The sequence below is a fragment of the Papaver somniferum genome, chromosome 11 (assembly GCF_003573695.1).
Source record: "Papaver somniferum cultivar HN1 chromosome 11, ASM357369v1, whole genome shotgun sequence".
Classification (NCBI taxonomy): domain Eukaryota; kingdom Viridiplantae; phylum Streptophyta; class Magnoliopsida; order Ranunculales; family Papaveraceae; genus Papaver; species Papaver somniferum.
In genome coordinates this window covers 63260903-63279678 of record NC_039368.1, presented here as the reverse complement: position 1 = coordinate 63279678, position 18776 = coordinate 63260903, and the positions used below count along the sequence as shown (strand labels likewise).

The following is an 18776-nucleotide window of genomic DNA, read 5'->3' as shown; positions in this document are numbered from 1 at the left end:
CTACATATTATTATTAATACTACATATTACTACTAGTATTAATATCAGTACTACATATTACTACTAGTAGTATACTAGTACATATATTACTACTAGTATAGTAAAGTAGTTACCTAATTTACTACTAACATATTTTTGTTACTACTAGTACAGTACATATTAATATGTAGTATCACTGTATTGATACTACTAGTATGTAGTAACATACTACTAGTAACATTTACATGTGTTGATACTAATTAGATCTGAAAGGGTGTTTTAGGCATTTAGAAAACACACTTTATAATCTTCACAAAGTTTTTGGACTAGCGAGTAAATAATCTAGACGAGTAAATGATTTTCACGGGTGGACTAGTCATTAACTGGGTCATGAAAAACTGGACTAAACAGTAATTCCTAAATATTTAAATGAACCGGATGTGGGTAGCACCGAGTTCACGGGTAAACCCGTAAAAAACTCAACCCTAGTGACCAATTCCAAGCCCAATCTAAGTAGCCTGAACTCAGGCGGCAAACTTTAACATACCGACAACCAAACATGCCCTTAGGGTTTTAGGTTTTTCTTCTTTGCCCATTTCTGGGTTTTTAGTTAGTACTCTATCTGAGAGATTGTTGAAGAAGCTCCTTCTCTCTTTCGATCGGTGAGAGGGTTATTCTCTTCGAGTTCCGGTAAACGAAGTAATCATAAACACGGAGTAGTCCTCAACTATGGAAGTCCCTAATAAGTATGAATACCAGGGTTTATTTTCTTACTTCTTTCAGTATTCCATTTAAGTTTCCATTGTTTTTTAATTCATATTTCTCTCTTGTGCAGTCTTCAGATTGATAAACAATTTCTTGCTTCCCCCATAAAAAAATCTGTAGACAAATTCCAACTTCTTCCTGAATTTCTTAAGGTAATACCATTCTCTTTTTGTTGGAGTTTCGCATTTGTGAATTCAGTTCATTATTTGACTTCTTTTTCTTTTCTATGATAGGTTAGGGGATTGGTGAAACAACATTTGGATTCCTACAACTATTTTGTAAATACTGAAATCAAGAAAATTATCCGTGCTAACTCTCTTATTCAATCTAGTATCGATCCTGAAACTTACATTAGGTAATTATATCTATTGCCCGTCTTAATGTTATCATCTTCATATGTTAATTTTTGTGTATTCGATGATAAGAAAATGTTGAGAACTCATTGTTTATGGATTTCAGGTACACTAATGTTAAAATAGGAGACCCCTCGATTGAAATAGATCATTCTGTTGATAACCTCACACCTCACAGATGCCGCCTATCAGACACAACGTATGTTTTCTTTATCGATACATATATATATATATATATGCAGTTTCTTCTGTTATTAATATTGAAATTCTTCTAGTAGGTACCTCAACTAAGTATAGTTAAGGGAACAAGTATGCCAATTTGACAAAGGCTGAAATCTGATAAAGTATTTCCTATAAATCAAGCGCATGTGAACGTGAAAATACAGAAGTACACTATAATCAAATTGCACACCCACGGCCATGTAGAAGTGTGCACCTAAAACAGTATAAGTGTCTATCAATCTGCTAAAATTTTGAGCCTGCATTACCAGTTTCACCGTTATGCATTCAATCACTTCAATTAAATGTTTCAGTGTTGGTATGTAAATTTTATGATGATCTGGTAATATGTAACCCTATGCCAACTGTATTTTAGGATAGCTTCTTTACAAATGCAATTACCTGCAGGTATGCAGCTCCTATACTAGTGGATATAACGTACACCAAAGGACTGAAAGAAAGGAGAGAAATAAAGCAAAAGGTTCAAGTTAAATTACTTTATTTTTTAGACATTGGTATGTGTAGTTAGGCTATTTAATAATTTTGTTGCTGCAGGTAAATGTTATTATCGGACGAATGCCTGTCATGCTACGTAGTCGCCGTTGTGTTTTGACCGGAAAGGATGAAGCGGAACTTGCCAGGCTGGGTTTGTTACAATATATGTGTTTTTTTTTATTTTTTATAATGTACGTATTTGTTATCAGAAATATGCTCAATATCTTAACTGTTTATTGTAGGTGAGTGTCCCCTCGACCCCGGAGGCTATTTTATTGTTAAAGGAACAGAGAAGGTAACATTACGATTGTTAGAATGTCACTCTCATTTAAATTCGTAACAAGCTACAGTATAGATGAATAAACTGCTCGTTTGTAGGTCATCTTAATACAAGAGCAACTTTCAAAGAATAGAATAATCATAGAGACCGACAAGAAAGGACAGTAAGTATTTCGTAACTAGTGTTGTTCCTTCTTTATCAATTCAGATCAATTTTGTAATATATTGATCAGTTATGTTAGTATTTTTGTTCTTGTATATTGATCATGTTATGTTATTTATGTACGTTTATGCATAATGTCTAAATATCTTCTGCCACTCAACTATTTGATTTTACTTCTAATCTTTCCTTGTAATTGTATTTGTGCATGATCAGTTTAGTCGCATCTGTAACCAGCAGCACAGAGGCGACAAAGAGCAAGACAGTTATTCTCATGGACAAAGAGAAGATTTTCTTACAACTGAATGCTTTTCCTAAGCCGGTGCTGTAACATAGTTATTATTATTTTAATCATATATGGCTACCACACTGGTGAGAAGGAGTTTGGGTTGGATGATTTTCACTGGTTTTGTTGCTTTGTATAGGTTCCTATCATGGTGGTCATGAAGGCTATGGGAATTGAGAGTGATCAAGAGGTAGTACAGATGGTTGGAAGAGACCCTCGATATGCAGCTTTACTTCTTCCGTCGATTCAGGTATGTATTCCTTGAAGATAAAAATGTGTAATGGTCTTTGGTTGATTTCATCATTATGTTAGGACTTGCTCATAGGTGATAGAGATTCTTTCTCGTTATTAGAGTTGATGCTGCAAAATTAGTTATGCTTTATGCATTAACAGCAGTACTATAGATTTGCAATCATATGGAGCAGATGCATAGTAGTCCCTTATTTTGGAGTAGTTTTACCGATGGTTGAGTTTTGGAGTTAAGAAGTACTCATTCATAAGTGCAAGTCGAGATTAAGTATTCTTTAAGTATTTAGTAAAGTAATTTTTATTAAATGCACTATGTTGGTCGGGCTGTGTGAGACTAAGAGGCCATCAAATCGAAGATCAGCAAATGTTATCTGAAGTGGATTTTTCCTGAGACAAGTACATGTGTAAGTGTGTGACTGCGTCTGTGTTTTAACTCACCGTGTCAGACACCAGCACTCTTGCCCATGTCATTATATGGCGGAAAAGGATATATTAATGTGGTGGTCATTTTTAGCTAATAATTTCTAAAATCACAATTTCACACTTGCAATCATACTAATGTGTGGTGGACTCGGACTTTTATGTCATTAGTCCTCACAAAGTAATCCTATTTGATTACAAGCATAACTAGCTAATAATTTGTACAAGGAGACCCTGTTGAATCCTATGAAGCACCATCTCAAGGTGGGATGTACCCTATGTTTTTATTGTAGTTTCGCATTCGAAAGTGTTATCATACTAACGTGTGATTAACATTGAACACTAATCCGGCATTAAACTCTGAACTGGGGTTTAGGTCATTCGTCCTCGCAAAGTAAATCTATTTGACAACCAGTATATCTAGCTAAAAATACCTACAGTGAGACCCTGTTGAGTTGTTGAGTTCTAGGAACCACCAATTCAAGGTGAGGATTTGCCTTATTTTCGATTTTCGGTACATGACCAGCCATTAATCAGAGGAAGGAAGTTTATACCAGCTGTTCTGTAAGGTATTAGCCAGTTAACCAATATAATATGGTAATTGCCTACTTTTGTTAAGATATGATTGCTTCTAGCCTGGGTAATTTGATATCAGCTTTTATTTTGTTAGTTGGTTGTTTATTTCTGTTGCCACTCCGATTCCACATCCCGTGCGCTTAGACTTCACTATTCCATGATGCATATCTTTCATCTATTTTTTTCTTCTTCCTATTAATGGTACTGTTTGCTTCCCTCTTAGGAATGTGCAACAGAGAATATATTTAATCAACAACAGGCTCTGGAGTATCTTGATAATAAGGTATACTTTCCTGTAGTTTATAATTAAGGGTTTATGAAATTACTTCAACCATTATACCTTCAGTTGGAAGCTAATCTTAAAAAAGATGCTATCCTTTCATGTGGATAGGTTCATGGTTTGATACTTTGCATGCTGTGTTTGTTTGCTGTTTCTGGCTTATTCCGCGTCTTATACTTGTACAATTATTCTTGCAGGTCAAGAAGTTCGCATTTTCGAATGTGAATCAGGTAAAGTTCTCCTTTTTTCACTGCCTCTTTATTGTCTTACCCCTTTTTCTCTGTAGACATTTATTCCACTGGATAAGTGATATAGGCCTAATGTAGTTATTGACTTATTCTTATGCGACAGGAAGGAAGAGCTCTGAGTATTCTGCGTGATGTTTTTCTTGCTAATGTTCCTGTAAGTCTTTTTTACGTTTCTTAAGATTTTCTTTTTTGCTCAGTTGTGCTAATCACTGTATCCTTCTTTGATCTTCCAAAAGGTTCGTGAACAGAACTTCCGTCCAAAATGTATATATGCTGCTGTAATGTTGAGACGCATGATGGATGCGATTTTGAATAAGGATGCTATAGATGACAAGGTAAATTGAATGAAAGGATTTGTATAAACTAGCTAATTGCTGTATTCTCTTTTTGCGGATTAGGCTATTAATTTATGTTTGTCTTCTAGTATGTAGTTCGCACCTATTGAATCTGGTTATAGTTCCATTTAAGTTCAAATTGCATAGACTTATATTTTCAAATATGGGGAGACAAATCTGCAACTAAAAAGGTGCATCCATTGTAACGAGAGGGGTGTGTCCGAAGGTTGTTGAGGTAAAGCAAATTCTGGTGTGCAGACCCAGATGCCTAAACCTGCAAATGTGCACCATACAACATGTAATTTCTTTCAGTATGTACAAAGAAGGATGATCCATATGATCCTACATTGCATAAAGGTGGCACTTATCAATTTCGTAGCATGTGTTAGAATCACAGATCTAAAAGGAGACAGATGTTGGGAAGTTGAATGTTAGTGTGTTGTTGTCTTTGGATCATCTTTTATATGCAAAGTTGAGTTTCAGAATAAATGCACTGTACCAATTTTGTTTTACAGGATTATGTGGGGAACAAGCGGTTGGAGTTATCTGGACAATTGATATCTCTGCTTTTTGAGGTACATGACATGTAGTCTCTGTCCCACTTAGTAAGACAATAACTTTCATCAATTTTTTTTCTCATTGTAAGCTTTTTTTTTGGTAGGATTTATTTAAGACAATGAATGGTGAAGTGAAGAAGCAAATGGATTTGGCTTTAACGAAAAATCTGGCAAGGAGCTTTGACAACTCAAATGTAAGTGTTGAATCCTTTGATTGTTCTTAGGTAAGCTTACTCCTGTTTTCTGACGGGGCTGGAAACTTGTTTTTGCAACATATTTCTTTTGGTGCCTTAGATAAAGACACATCTTTTCACTGTCTGTCAGAAGAAGGTTTTGTATTTTTTAATCTTTTTTTTGTTCGCGTTCTAAATTTGGTGAACAATGCAGATATGTGGTGAGAATCTATTTACAAGCTTCTCTGTTCATGTAACCTAGTTAGTTAGAATACCGCTAAACTGTAGTTGTCCTAAATTTTTTTTTTTTTTAATAAGCTTACTTATATTATATCAAGCAACCAGTTCTTAGTGATACAGTGGTTCGATTGCTGCGATCCTTTGATTGATAGGTCTGATGACTCTGATCTTGGTCTTGAAGGGGAATAGAAATGGGTGATGTTGCCTTTATGGTTCATGCTTTAGGATGGATTTGAGGATTTCAATATATAGCTAAGATGATGCTGAATGATCTTCTAGAACTAGGTCTAAGTCTATCAATCCCTTTCCCAGACTGCAGTGCTTAAAAGTTACAAGGGGGCATATATAGTTGTGTTTTCCTATTTCAGTACTATGTGATGTCAGCTTTCTTTCCTTTTTTGTGGGTTTTGAGTTCTGCTGCATTCTTTAGGATAGTGATCTCATTGTTTCTAATATGGTTGGAACGAACCTACTTTTGAATCACTTGTTACCGAAGAGTTTCATTAGTTTATAATCTAGCAATACGAAAAAATATCTACTGGGTGCCTGGACGAATTGGTTGGATAATCGGCATAGGAATATCCGAAAGGCTCAACAAGCTTGGGGTCATATAACTCATATCTTCAGTTACTAAAATTCTAGTCTTTTAAGTCTTGCGACTGCTATCTTAGTTTTTAGTCTAGTCTGATGCCAGGTCTTCCCTAGGACTCTATATTTCTAATTTATCTTCAGTACTAATTTTTTCAGATGATATTTCTTTTGAGTTTACTTAATAAATATGGTTGATGTGTTAATGTTTCAGTCTTATGTCCAAAAATTTCTAATAATTTTCAACTATGCTGCTGTTTGTAGTATTTAACGAGAGATAGTATCACCCAGGGCTTGGAAAGGGCCCTTTCTACTGGTAATTGGGATTTAAAACGGTTCAAAATGCACAGGAAGGGAATGACACAGGTTCACTTTTACTTCTATTTTATTTAAAGTAGTTTCCTTCTTTTGTGTGTGTAAATTCAGAAGTCAGAGTACTTCTTCCTTGTATAGGTTCTGGCTCGGCTTTCCTTTATCGCAAGTGTGGGACATATGACGAAAGTTTCACCACAATTTGAGAAGTCTAGAAAAGTAAGTGGACCAAGGGCGTTGCAACCGAGCCAGGTATGTGTGGTTTTTATTTTGAGGTACTTTCAGTGTGGAACTTTCAAGTTCGCTAGGGTGTTTTTCGTCGTCCTTCATGTGTTGAAATTTCTCTATTGGTTGTTTTTGGAACAGTGGGGTATGCTTTGCCCATGTGATACTCCTGAAGGGGAAGCTTGTGGGCTGGTTAAAAATTTGGCCCTGATGACTCATGTTACAACAGATGAAGAGGAAGGTCCATTGATTTCGCTGGTTTGTCATTTTAACATAAAGTTGTTTGTTTGCCACTTATCTATCTATCTAGATTAGAAATTTTATCTTATACCTTGGTAATGTAAATGGTAATTGCCAAAAATAAGTAGTAAAGTTTAAATTCAAGAGGTTAAGAACCATCCAGTATTACCCTCACCGGCATTTTAAGTGTTATTCTCGATTTAGCATCAAGTTACGCAATAGAGGAACTGGGTAGAGGCAGTCCTTCATCTTATTTAGGGTTGTACTGGTGGGGATTGTGTACATATGTAAACTGTAGCATTATAATATATAAGAATTGGGACGAACTTATTCAACCTAAGTAGCAGTAGAACCTGTTATATACATGTGATACGGTTTACCAAGTTTCTGGTTTTGATGGTGAAAAGTGCTAAACGGGAACAATAAATTTAATTGAGATTTTGAGTTCCTTGATTCTATTCTAAACATGCTTACCCATAGCCATTAGATGTCCAAGAATCCAAAGTTTGCATTGGATTTTTTTAATGTTGTGACATTGAGAATTTCAACAATCTAGACGGTTTTCAGTTTTGAATTTTCAAAGCGGCAGTTGGAGAAGGCCATTTTGAAGGGGTAGTAGAACTTTTGTGCGTGTACTAACATTCTAGGAAGAGGTTCTACTTATCTACTTATCTCCTTTATAAAAAGAAAATGTAAAACTTACCCGCTTCTTATTGTGATTCTTTGAGCAATTAATTGGACTCGGGAAGTATAGAGAATAAGTTTTTTTGTGGAAGATTATACTGGACCTAGATAACCCTCTTATATGTTATTTTCTAATATTCTGAAGGAGAAATCTTGGTTATAAGTGCTTCACTTGGTTCCAGAACACTACTATTGTTAATCAACAAACTCATTCTATCATTTGAACAATGCTCGCTGTCAAACTAAATTGAATTGGAAGACAAATGCCTAGACCTTTCGGCTCAACTATGTCCGTTGACTTAGAAAACCAATGTGCAGTCATGTTTTTCTTTAGTACACTAGACATTGTTACAGCGAACCTCGTAGGTTGAAATGTTAGTTTTTGTATCCCGTCACTCAATAGAGACGTCTTTCAAAGACAGGTCAAAAATTCCCAGCAACTGTTGTTACTTAACCGAGAGCATTTCAAACTTGTTGGTGCTTGTGTATCACTTTGAAATGAAACTTATGTAGATTCTTGTAGTATTTGTCATTTATCTTCGTTTATATTCACTCATATTCCGTGGTTTTGCGTCAGTGTCACAGTTTGGGTGTGGAAGGTTTAGAACTGTTGTCCGCTGAAGAGCTTCACACGCCAAACTCATTTTTGGTCATTTTTAATGGGCTTATCCTTGGCAAGCACAGGCAACCACAGGTAGTTCTCCTAGCTATGTTTTTCTTTTCCTATACTTTTTATTCAAGCTCACATCTTATATCTCGTTTCTTTCTGTTTTGCAACAGCGTTTTGCAAGTAACATGAGAAAGTTGCGGAGAGCAGGAAAGATTGGGGAGTTTGTCAGTGTATATGTGAATGATAAGCAGGTAAGTTTCTTATTGCAACCAGGTACTTCGGTTGTTCTGTAAGAGTGTCATCTAGGCTGTTTTTCCTGTCATTGCAGGAGGAGTGATTCTATATTAATGAACTTGTGTTGTGGTTGTCAAATGTTGTCAGCATAGAGAATTCAAAACATCAATTGATGGGAGAAAGGATGAGTATGCAACTTGATTTCTCCCAGTTTAAGCTTATAACAGTACATCTAATCTTATTTAAATCTATTGCAGCGTTGTGTTTACATTGCCTCGGATGGAGGTCGCGTATGTCGTCCACTTGTCATTGCTGACAAGGGAATATCCAGGATTAAAGAACACCATATGCAGGAGATGCGAGTTTGTATTCTAAATTTTTCTCAAGCTTAGGCAAATCCAATATTGTCTTTATCTGATTCCTCATGTTTTTTTAATTTTTTTAGGATGGAGTGCGCACCTTTAACGACTTCCTACGCGAAGGACTAATCGAATATCTTGACGTTAATGAGCAGAACAACGCATTGGTTTGTCTATAACTCTATCATTTGCTTGGTTCTCCTTGAAAATGTTAATCCCAAGCTATCTATAATGGCTTACGTGAAAAATTGTTGCTTAGATTGCTTTATATGAAGGGGAACCAAAAGAACATATCACTCATATAGAAATTGAACCTTTCACGATCTTGGGTGTTTGTGCTGGGCTAATTCCATTTCCTCACCACAATCAGTCACCAAGAAATACATACCAGGTTTGCTGAACTTCTTTTGCAGTTTCAAGCATAATATTTTCTTCATATACTGGAATTGCCTAAACTAACTTGATTCATGTTATTTTTGTAGTGTGCAATGGGAAAACAAGCAATGGGCAATATTGCCTATAACCAAGTAAGAGTTCTGTTCATACCACAAAAGAGATTTATCTTCCTACTGAAACCAGACTCTTCTTTTAGCATGTTCTTAGTTTCTACACTTTTTGCCAGTCAATTTTAGCTTACATGTTCAATAAATCATAGATGCGTGTAGTACCTGGAGCTATGAAGAGGGTCTTGCAGATTTCAGTGAGCTGTATGACCATGCATATAAAGTACTCTACCTAACAATGTTAAAGTTTACACAAAACTACTGGTGTTCAATACAGAACGCAATGGGCGTAGTTCAAGGTTTCAAATGCGTCCTTCAAAATTCACAATGTCTTCTGAATAAACTGTTGAGGATTTCTAGGTCTATGTCTCAATGTTTATGCTCCATTTGTGGTTTGTTTTGGAAAATTAAAGTGCCTCAGTTCTCAACTAGTAAAACAACCGACCTTAGCTCAGTTGAGTACAGTGAAGGACTGTAGTTGTAGCAGATTTATCTCTTGTTAATTCTTAATATTTTAGTTCGACCCTCACCTCCTTTATATTTCTAGGGTTCAATTATCTAATAGATCTAAGACATTAATGTAGTTTTTCATTTTAATATATATATATATATATATACATATATATATTAAAATGAAAAAAACTAATTGAGGAATCCGATTCCAAACTTTTTATAGTATAACAGTGTTATATATAAAATCCGGAACACGTATAAAAAATAAAAAAAAAAAAAAAAAAAAAAAAAAGAACAAGGATTAACTCCTAATTTGTATACACAACTGGTGACCATGGAAGTTTATATGGCCAATCCTCCTCTGGTAACCTTAAACCGTAGTTTAAGGTCATCGGATCCTTCTCCGCGTCGTGGAGATTTGGCTACCAATGCAAATTTACTTAAATCATGTTTAGCAGGTGTAGTATGTAAGAGCAAACAACTTAGAGAGTAATTATATAAACATATTAAGGGGTTACTAAAACTGGATTTCATTGCTGAGCAGTTTGCGCCAAAGTTGAGGGCTAAGAGGTGTTAAACTCTTACGTGGCATGCAGGTGGACTATAACACAACCACATCACATTTATAGACTTCCAAGATGAGAGTAAACTGCATCATATACCTAGAGAAATTTTTAGTAAGTTCATAGAAATTCTGAAAGCCTGTCTGTCGGTTTCCCTTCCAATCTGACTGCACCATAGGAGAATGATCTACTTTGAAGGGTATCCTGGATAAACAGGTTGTATATGTAGAAGTTATTCAATTTTACGGCTTGATTATTATCTTTACAACTGCAACCGTAAGCATTCTCTAGTTTAAGTTGTAACAGAGTAATAATACTCTTTAGTCATCACTACCTCACTCCATCCCTGGGAGCAGACAGGTTATAACTGCAACCGTGTACTGCACATTTGAATAAAACTTAGCACGTACAGGTTGAGTTCCTGCTGGTTTATCTTAAGAAACCTTTTTAATAAGGAATACTAATTAAAGTTTGTACTCAGTGCAAAATCAGAGTTTAGGTGTTGCAAGTAGGCTATGCGGTTTTGGCACGGATCTCGTGGTTCTATTTGATCTTTTTATTCCTTTTCAAAATACTTTTGGTTTTGGATGCAAATACAGTAATGCCTTTTGAAGTTATGGTCAATGTTACATGATAGTCTTTTATTAACTAATCCTCTATTTATTTGATCTTGCAGCTGTCTCGAATGGATTCATTACTTTACCTTTTAGTGTATCCTCAAAGACCTCTACTGACGACGAGAACAATTGAACTGGTTGGTTTCTGTTCATTTTTTATGATCTTTGACTGCTGGAGAAACTAAATACTTTTTATTGTCAGGTTGGTTATGATAAATTAGGAGCTGGCCAGAATGCAACAGTTGCTGTAATGAGTTATAGCGGTTATGACATTGAAGATGCAATAGTTATGAACAAATCATCTCTTGATCGCGGCTTTGGCCGTTGCATTGTACTGAAAAAGTAACTAACCTTATTCACCGTAAATGATTTTTGCCTATCAGTTTTACGTGCAAGCTTACATATGTTTGCTGTTGGGTTTATGGTTAGGACGCTTCTTTGATTAGCTATTTTTCTTTGGACAGGAGTGTTGCAATATTGCAGAAGTATGGTAACAACACACAAGACAGGATACGTAGGCCTGACAGAAAGGGTGTTGACCATCATAAGATGAAGGTTAAGAATCTTTTGACCTTTCACCTCTGCTTTGTTTTTGATATACCTGTATTTTGTTGGTAGTTAAGTTTAAAAGCTATACAATTTCTATGCTGGTCTTGCCCTCAACTTGGAAAAGCAGTGAGTGTACGGATTGATTTTGAAAACCTTCTCGCTCAAAAAAGAAAAAACATGTTCTCAAATTAGCTACATGACTGACACTTGTCGGACATTGTAAAGCAATGATGCAGAACCCGAATAGCTCTTTGTATTGTTCCCAAATTCCAATTTATCTGTAGCAATTACTATTTCTTTGCTAGTAATTATTTAGTTTCTTCTGTTTAATTTGTGTCCGTTACCTGTGCACTTTAACATTAAAAGCATGTTAGGTGACGGATCATCCTATATAAATGATAAATTTAGGTTTATCCAGGAATTTTCTTGTGGATTCAGAACATAAACCCTTGCTTTTTCAAGCTTAATTTGTTATTCCCGCTGTTGATTCTTAACTCTTTGCAACTGCTGCATCAACTAATAAGCATGGAATTTCCTTTCTTAGAGGTTATGTATGTCATTGTATTACTCGACTTATATTTAGCCCAAAACCAAAATTGTGATTGTTCTTCTTTATTTATATTGTGTCCTTTTTTCCTTCATGTTATTTTCTTTTAAACGAGAGTCTTATTTTGACATGAAAAGTATCTGCTTTTCATAATCGTCTCTAGCATTGTCACTGATATTAAAACTAAAACGCTCTGCTGAAACAAGTTTATTTTACTCCAAAAGAACCTTGAAACTTCACTCAAATGTTACAGCATTGCAGAGAAGAAAAGTTTTTCAAACTTGCTTACATCATTTGAAAGACTAGGATCTCAACCTTTGGGAGAAATTGATCTTGCCTGTTTAGAATGAGAACTTTCTAGTTTTCAGATGTCTACACCAACACAGGGAAAGAATGTGGCAAGCTTTCTGGGCAGAACCCTAGGAGGACATAGGTTTCCTTTTTCATTCATCATTTTGGAATAACTCCATGCAGAGAACTTAGATAACTGTGTAGGCGGGTTCGATTAACACATAAGCTAGTGCATGGATTTCAAATTTCAAGTAAAGTATTTAAGTTAAAGATGAATTGCATTACAGCATTGATGTTTCTCTTCTGTACTTTAAGTTGGAAATGTCAGTGTTCAACTATGTAACTTGGATCACTCTTTACTTGAGATTTGATGAGATCTCAGTTAGTTAAAGTTCCTTTCTTTTTCCTAAATAAGTTTAATTTATTGTGTCGGCCTTTTTTCCCATCCATGTAGTTCTTTAGTTGATCCGTCTGAATAATTTAGTACAGTGTTGGTTTCGTAGTTCCTATTATTAAAAATGCCAAACACATAGTGACTTCTAAGCTTGCCTTGGTGTGCATTCCCACAAACCATGTTCAACAGTCACAACCTTTGCGCCTCATCATGGTTACTTTGTGTTTGGCTTTTGTTACAGACAGTTTATTTGGTTCTCTTCGTAAAGTTTACTTTCCTGTACTGGTTGTTCTGCTTGAGATATTTGAATCTACTTATGCTGTTATACATCTCTAGTAAGCTCTGTACAAATGAATTTTTATATAAATTGATCGTAAACACAGTTGTCTTTATGTATAGGTATTAGATGAGGATGGGATTGCAGCTCCGGGGGAAATAATTAGGCCTTATGACATCTATGTCAATAAAGAAGTCCCAATGAATACCAAGGATAATTCACAAAATATGTAAATTTGACTTTCGGATTTTAACATTATTGCTTAAGAGATGTAGGCGTCTCTTAACCTCTTTTTTTTTTTTTTTCATATATGTATTCTCTTTTTGGAATCTAGTCAATTCAAGCCTAGCTATCAGACATACAAAGGGGCTAAAGGTGAGAGAGCAGTAATCGATAGAGTTGCACTCTCTTCAGATGTGAACAATAATTTATGCATCAAATTCCAAATTCGTCATACCCGTAGACCGGAGGTAATTTTACATGGCTACATTTAGGAAACTACAATTTCTTTTCAACATCATGGTTTATCATTATCATTGGAACCTATTTGTTTTAATTTTGTGAATCAATTTTATCTGTTGGCACAGGTGGGTGACAAATTTAGCAGTAGACATGGGCAGAAAGGTGTTTGTGGCACCATAGTTCAGCAGGAGGATTTCCCGTTTTCTGAACGTGGTATTTGCCCTGACTTAATTATGAATCCTCACGGATTTCCAAGGTGCGAACAATCCTAGCATATTTGAATGATTGATTATTTATTTTCTGACCTTCTAATGGATTTCTGCTTAATGAGATTTCGTCTGTTGTCATTAAGTCAACTGATGTCTGATGAATGAAGTAACTTTGGTGGATAGGTCCTAACCTTGAATCCGTGGATAATTATTATCTTTTTCATTGTATTCATCAAAATTTGTTTTGTTGAATCAGTCGAATGACAATTGGAAAAATGATTGAGCTTCTTGGTGGCAAGGCCGGGGTATCATGTGGTAGATTTCACTATGGCAGTGCCTTTGGGGAACCAAGTGGCCACGCAGACACAGTTGAAGCCATAAGGTATCCCTTCTCTTTCTTTCAAAGGCGTTAATTATTTTACTTGGTTTCAAGATTCTCACCAATGAATTGTTTCTTTTTTGTTACAGTAAAACACTTGTGGAGAAGGGCTTTAGCTACAATGGCAAAGATTTCCTCTACTCAGGTTTTTCTATTGCCTCTGAAACTTTAAACAGCTTAATTATTGAATAGTGGACCATGTAACATTTAAAAAATAGCTAGGGGATAGGCGTGGATTACTTAACAGTTCTTCCTGTTTTCTCCATTTTTGTTTGGTTTCTCATGTACCTCCCGTTTCAGGTATCACTGGGTCTCCTTTACAGGCATATATATTCATGGGACCAATATACTACCAGAAGCTGAAGCACATGGTAAAAGGCTTGTTCTTAATTTTTCTTTTAGACACTCCTATTCTGGTCATTAAGCTTAGATTAAAAATTAATTAGTCTTCTAATGCATGTTATTCTGTATTTCTGGAGTTATTGGCCACCGTAGTGGTCTATTTTGTTTGACTTGGCAAATGCTGTGTGGAGTGTCTTGTTTATTTCCTTCAGAAATCTTATGGTTACTTCCTAAGTTGCCAAATCCATGGTGTTTCGACTTTCTTATTTATAAGATTGCTGATATTAGTAAATGCAAGGGAGAGGTGTAATACTAATTGATGACTTCAGTAGCTCCTGATATGGTATTTTCATAGTTCCTTTTATGTTAAGAATGTTTCTCTGCTTTTGGTTTGGCTCTTCAGAGATTTCACTTTTGATGTATGAAGCAGCAACTTTATTATAGCAATCACTTCTTTAAGTGATTAGGAATTAATGCCCATCTTGCGCCACCCGACTCTTGGAGAACATCTCAGTACATGCACACTACACCCTCCGCATCTCCACCTAATATCTTCATATTTTTTTTCCCACCGTCTTGTTATGTTTTCTTATATGACTTCCTTTGGTTCTTAGGTACTAGATAAGATGCATGCACGTGGTAGAGGACCTCGTGTCATGCTCACTAGGCAACCTACTGAAGGGAGAAGTCGTGATGGAGGTATTGCATACTTGAGCTCCAATTAAAGTTCTTATCACATATCCTGCAAAATGTGTGCTCGTGTTAATTTGTTTAACTACTTCCAGGGTTGCGACTAGGAGAAATGGAACGTGATTGCTTGATTGCATATGGTGCTAGTATGCTGATTTATGAACGCTTAATGATCTCTAGTGATCCGTTTGAGGTTCAGGTATTATCACTTGCCTATACGATTCTTACTGAAACCTAAAGGGTTATTATCTCTTTTGTTAAGCAATGAAATATAAATCAATTTCTCGTAAACCCATGGGCAACGGGATCTGCTTGGATCACTGTGTGTGGAGTGCATAACTATCAACCAGAAGGGATGAGTAGCAACATGCAGGCAGTGCGGGAACGGACTTATTTCTGTTGCCTCCACCAGATCAATACAAGTCAAAATGTTTAACATGATCATGTCTTTGTTGTTAAGGGTTGGGAATTAGCACCGCATGATATCCTCACGATATGCATGGACATTTAAAGCCTTAAGTTGTAGTTTATGGAGACACAACTCAGCACAGTTGTCAAACTGATAAGCCCGAAGCACTCCGCACAGTAACAACCTTGGCTTTGGTTGACTTCGCGTTCAAAAGCATTTTAGGGATTTGCTAAGCCGCGCCACAGTTAGACCCTCGAATAGGAAGATGAAGATTTTTATCTGACTGCAAAACTTTTCCTTGCCATAGAGATGCCACAGCAGAAACTACTTATCTGATTCTTTCCACTGACATGAGTCCTTTTTTGGATTACCCAAGGATACTATCGATGTTTTATTTTACTTTATCCGCAGAATATGCAACCAGAATGAACCTATTTGTACTCTCATCAGCACACACATGATGTGACTCATAATAAACACAGTAGAATGGGATATAAGTCGTGAAGATGCTGCATGATACCAAAAATCCCGATGCATAGATGTAGTGCTTTTTTATGGGACTCCAGTGAAATGTATCATTGCACCAGTTCTTGCCATAATTTATCTAACTTTAGTTGATTAAGAAGACATTTTACATTATTAGACTTCCGAAGCCACCACTCTTGTATCCCGGGTTTATAAACTGATAGGAAGATGCATGCTAAGAGAGCTTGCTCGAATTGTGCTTTTGATATGGTTGCATATTTTGTCAATGCTGTTTCTCTAGCACTTCAATACGACCGTTGTTTTGTGCAGGTTTGCCGGGTATGCGGTTTGTTAGGTTATTACAACCACAAGCTCAAAACTGGTATTTGTTCTTCTTGCAAAAACGGTGAAAATATCTCGAAGATGAAACTGCCATATGCTTGCAAACTCTTATTCCAAGTGAGTTGTAATTTTTCATCCATCTGAACTAGTTGTATGTGCATAGATGCCACATTTTAAAAACTCGAAAAGAAATTGCGAGATATCTATTCATTTTATTTTTCTTTTGAATTTTACTGTTCCTTTGTTTCCTTTTTATTTGATGGAATTCTGATCCGCAACTTGTAGGAACTTCAATCAATGAATATAGTTCCCCGGTTGAAGCTTACTGAGGCCTGATAAACGAGGTGGAGTAGGACAGAAGATCATCCGTCAGACACGGGTCATGAGGTGGCAGTTACCCATACTTTCCAGCTTCCCTTTTTAAATATTATTTCGGACTTCATTTGCTCCAATATTGTTACATGAAGTGACACTGCGCTGCTGCTACTACATGAGTTTCAAATTTCAAATCAGTGGTGTCCATAAGGCGGAAGATCTTCTCCGACATCAGCCTCATACAGCATACTTTGCGAGTGCTAAGTAGGGGGTATAAGAAAACTCTCTTGTACGGAAAAAAAATGGAACGTAAATCAATGGATTTTTTTTTTCTTTGTATCAGAAGTTCGCAACGCCTGTGAAAGATACCGGTCCTTCTTTTTTCTTTTTCTTATCTTTTGACACGATAGGTGGAGTTAAAGAGACCCCAACCAAACAAAAGAAACAAGCAAAACTACTCTACAAGCAAAGATCCAAAACCAACCTAAACTCTAAAATACACTTTTCCAGCCTTGTCTGCCGCTAAAATCTCTGTGAAATCAAATCAGGAGAGAAATCCTCAATGACCAAGCTTCCTAAGGATGGATCTTAGCAAGATGATCAGCAGCTTGATTAGTTTCCTTGCAGCAACGGTTGATCTTCGCAGAAACAGAATTTACAAGACTGCATTCCAAGGCGGCTTAAGATCAGAGGAATTAAGCAGAGAACATATAGGTATATGTACACAGATGAACGAACAGAGCTTGAATCTTGATAGCTATCAACATGCCAATTTCTACACCCTGTAGCTCATGGGTAATGACAGAGATAGGAATAAAACCTTAATAAGCTGCAGTCAAAGGGGTACCCAAGGAATCTCTAGTAATAGCCCTGAAACCCGATGCATCTTCTCCTAGAGAACCATTAATGTAATCCTAACATCATAGCCACTAGGAGCAAGCCAAACACACTGAACTGGTACTTTGATCATAAAAGCACATTCAAATCTCCATCTCTCTACAAACTCTCTGTTGCCAACAATATCATCAGTGTTGAGACACTGAGAACTCATCTTAAGCCAGACTTCATGAGTGATAGCATAACTCACAATTTTTATGGAAGAAAATTTGGAAGAGAAAATCCTAAAATTCCTCTCTTTCCAAATATGATAAATAAAACTATTGAAGACCATTCTTCTCACAAAAGAAATAAGAGTATTACCGTTAAACTGCTCTTCACACCACCTCACCTCATTATTCCAACTACTGCAGACTTCTCTACAATAACCCATTTTAATCATCATACCTTTACAAATCTAATTACCAAAAGCACACCCATGGAACAAATGACTTTCACTTTCCACTTGGCGCCCATCACACAAAGTACAAGGAGCAGAGTTCATTAATCCCCATTAAATTAAATAAAGCAGTGTCTAGGAATATGATACTTAAACCAGACCAAACAACTCCAACTTAGACTCTTTCCAGGACTGATCAAAGCATAGTAATCTATTTCATGCCGAAATCCCCATAATTACTAACTGACTAACAAGTTTATCTTTCTCATTAAAATCCAGCTCAACCACAGAAATTTGAGAAAAGTTAAAGTTAATCCATCATCAGCACAATGAAGAAATTTCCAGTGGCCATCTGCAACAAACTCAGACACCTTATAGTCACCATTAGGAAAAAAAATCTGAATGAAGGTCTCATCAAGCTAATCCGACAATCTACCTTTGGGGTGACATTTATCAGAGAGCACATCATAGTATCTTTCCCATCTCCCAGAACACAAGCAATCAATCCTTAGCAACTTCTCTTTGGTATAGAATTCTTCTCCAGCTCCAAGAAGCATCTTGAGGAGATGCCATGGTCCAGAAGTTTTTATTCCTGAGTAAGTTAGCATGCACCCAATTTATCCATATATAATGCTTAGCAGACACAATATCCCAAAAATTCCTCAGGTTAGCAGCAGAGTTAGTGATTTGAATATACTTAACTCCCAACACTCCCTCTTTATAAGGACTAAAGTTTTTAGACCAACCCACATGGCAATGCTTCTTACCCATCTCACTACCGTCCCAAAGAAACCTCTTAAAGATACTGGAAATTTCCTTTATGGCTC

The 18776-nt window shown here is 36.2% G+C and overlaps 1 protein-coding gene across 3 annotated transcripts; it reads left to right on the top strand.

The window, feature by feature from the left end:
• Positions 1-540: 540 nt before the first annotated feature.
• Positions 541-17058, top strand: LOC113322261 (DNA-directed RNA polymerase III subunit 2-like). Of its 3 annotated transcripts, XM_026570320.1 has the most exons (38): positions 541-725; positions 815-896; positions 978-1099; positions 1204-1296; positions 1725-1797; positions 1872-1962; positions 2054-2106; positions 2190-2254; positions 2467-2572; positions 2676-2786; positions 4005-4064; positions 4259-4291; positions 4413-4463; positions 4546-4644; positions 5160-5219; positions 5306-5395; positions 6467-6568; positions 6656-6766; positions 6881-6997; positions 8241-8357; positions 8444-8524; positions 8765-8869; positions 8953-9033; positions 9126-9257; positions 9349-9393; positions 11062-11139; positions 11205-11344; positions 11467-11557; positions 13183-13289; positions 13395-13530; positions 13648-13778; positions 13988-14113; positions 14200-14255; positions 14411-14481; positions 15067-15151; positions 15238-15341; positions 16347-16475; positions 16644-17058. In XM_026570320.1, the coding sequence occupies exons 1-38, from the start codon at positions 709-711 to the stop codon at positions 16692-16694; spliced, it is 3402 nt and encodes a 1133-aa protein (XP_026426105.1). In that variant the 5' UTR covers positions 541-708; the 3' UTR covers positions 16695-17058. The 3 variants fall into 3 exon arrangements, with proteins under 3 accessions (XP_026426105.1, XP_026426107.1, XP_026426106.1); XM_026570322.1 differs by lacking the exons at positions 541-725; positions 815-896; positions 978-1099 and adding an exon at positions 1376-1635; XM_026570321.1 differs by lacking the exons at positions 541-725; positions 815-896; positions 978-1099 and adding an exon at positions 1373-1635.
• Positions 17059-18776: the final 1718 nt, after the last annotated feature.

What these genes read in the sequence shown, in the direction of transcription:
- LOC113322261 (XM_026570320.1), top strand. An exon ending in TGAATGCTTTTCCTAAGCCG is followed by an intron (nt 2,573 to 2,675) that starts GTGCTGTAACAT and finishes TGCTTTGTATAG; the next exon opens with GTTCCTATCATGGTGGTCAT. An exon ending in TATATGTGAATGATAAGCAG is followed by an intron (nt 8,525 to 8,764) that starts GTAAGTTTCTTA and finishes AATCTATTGCAG; the next exon opens with CGTTGTGTTTACATTGCCTC.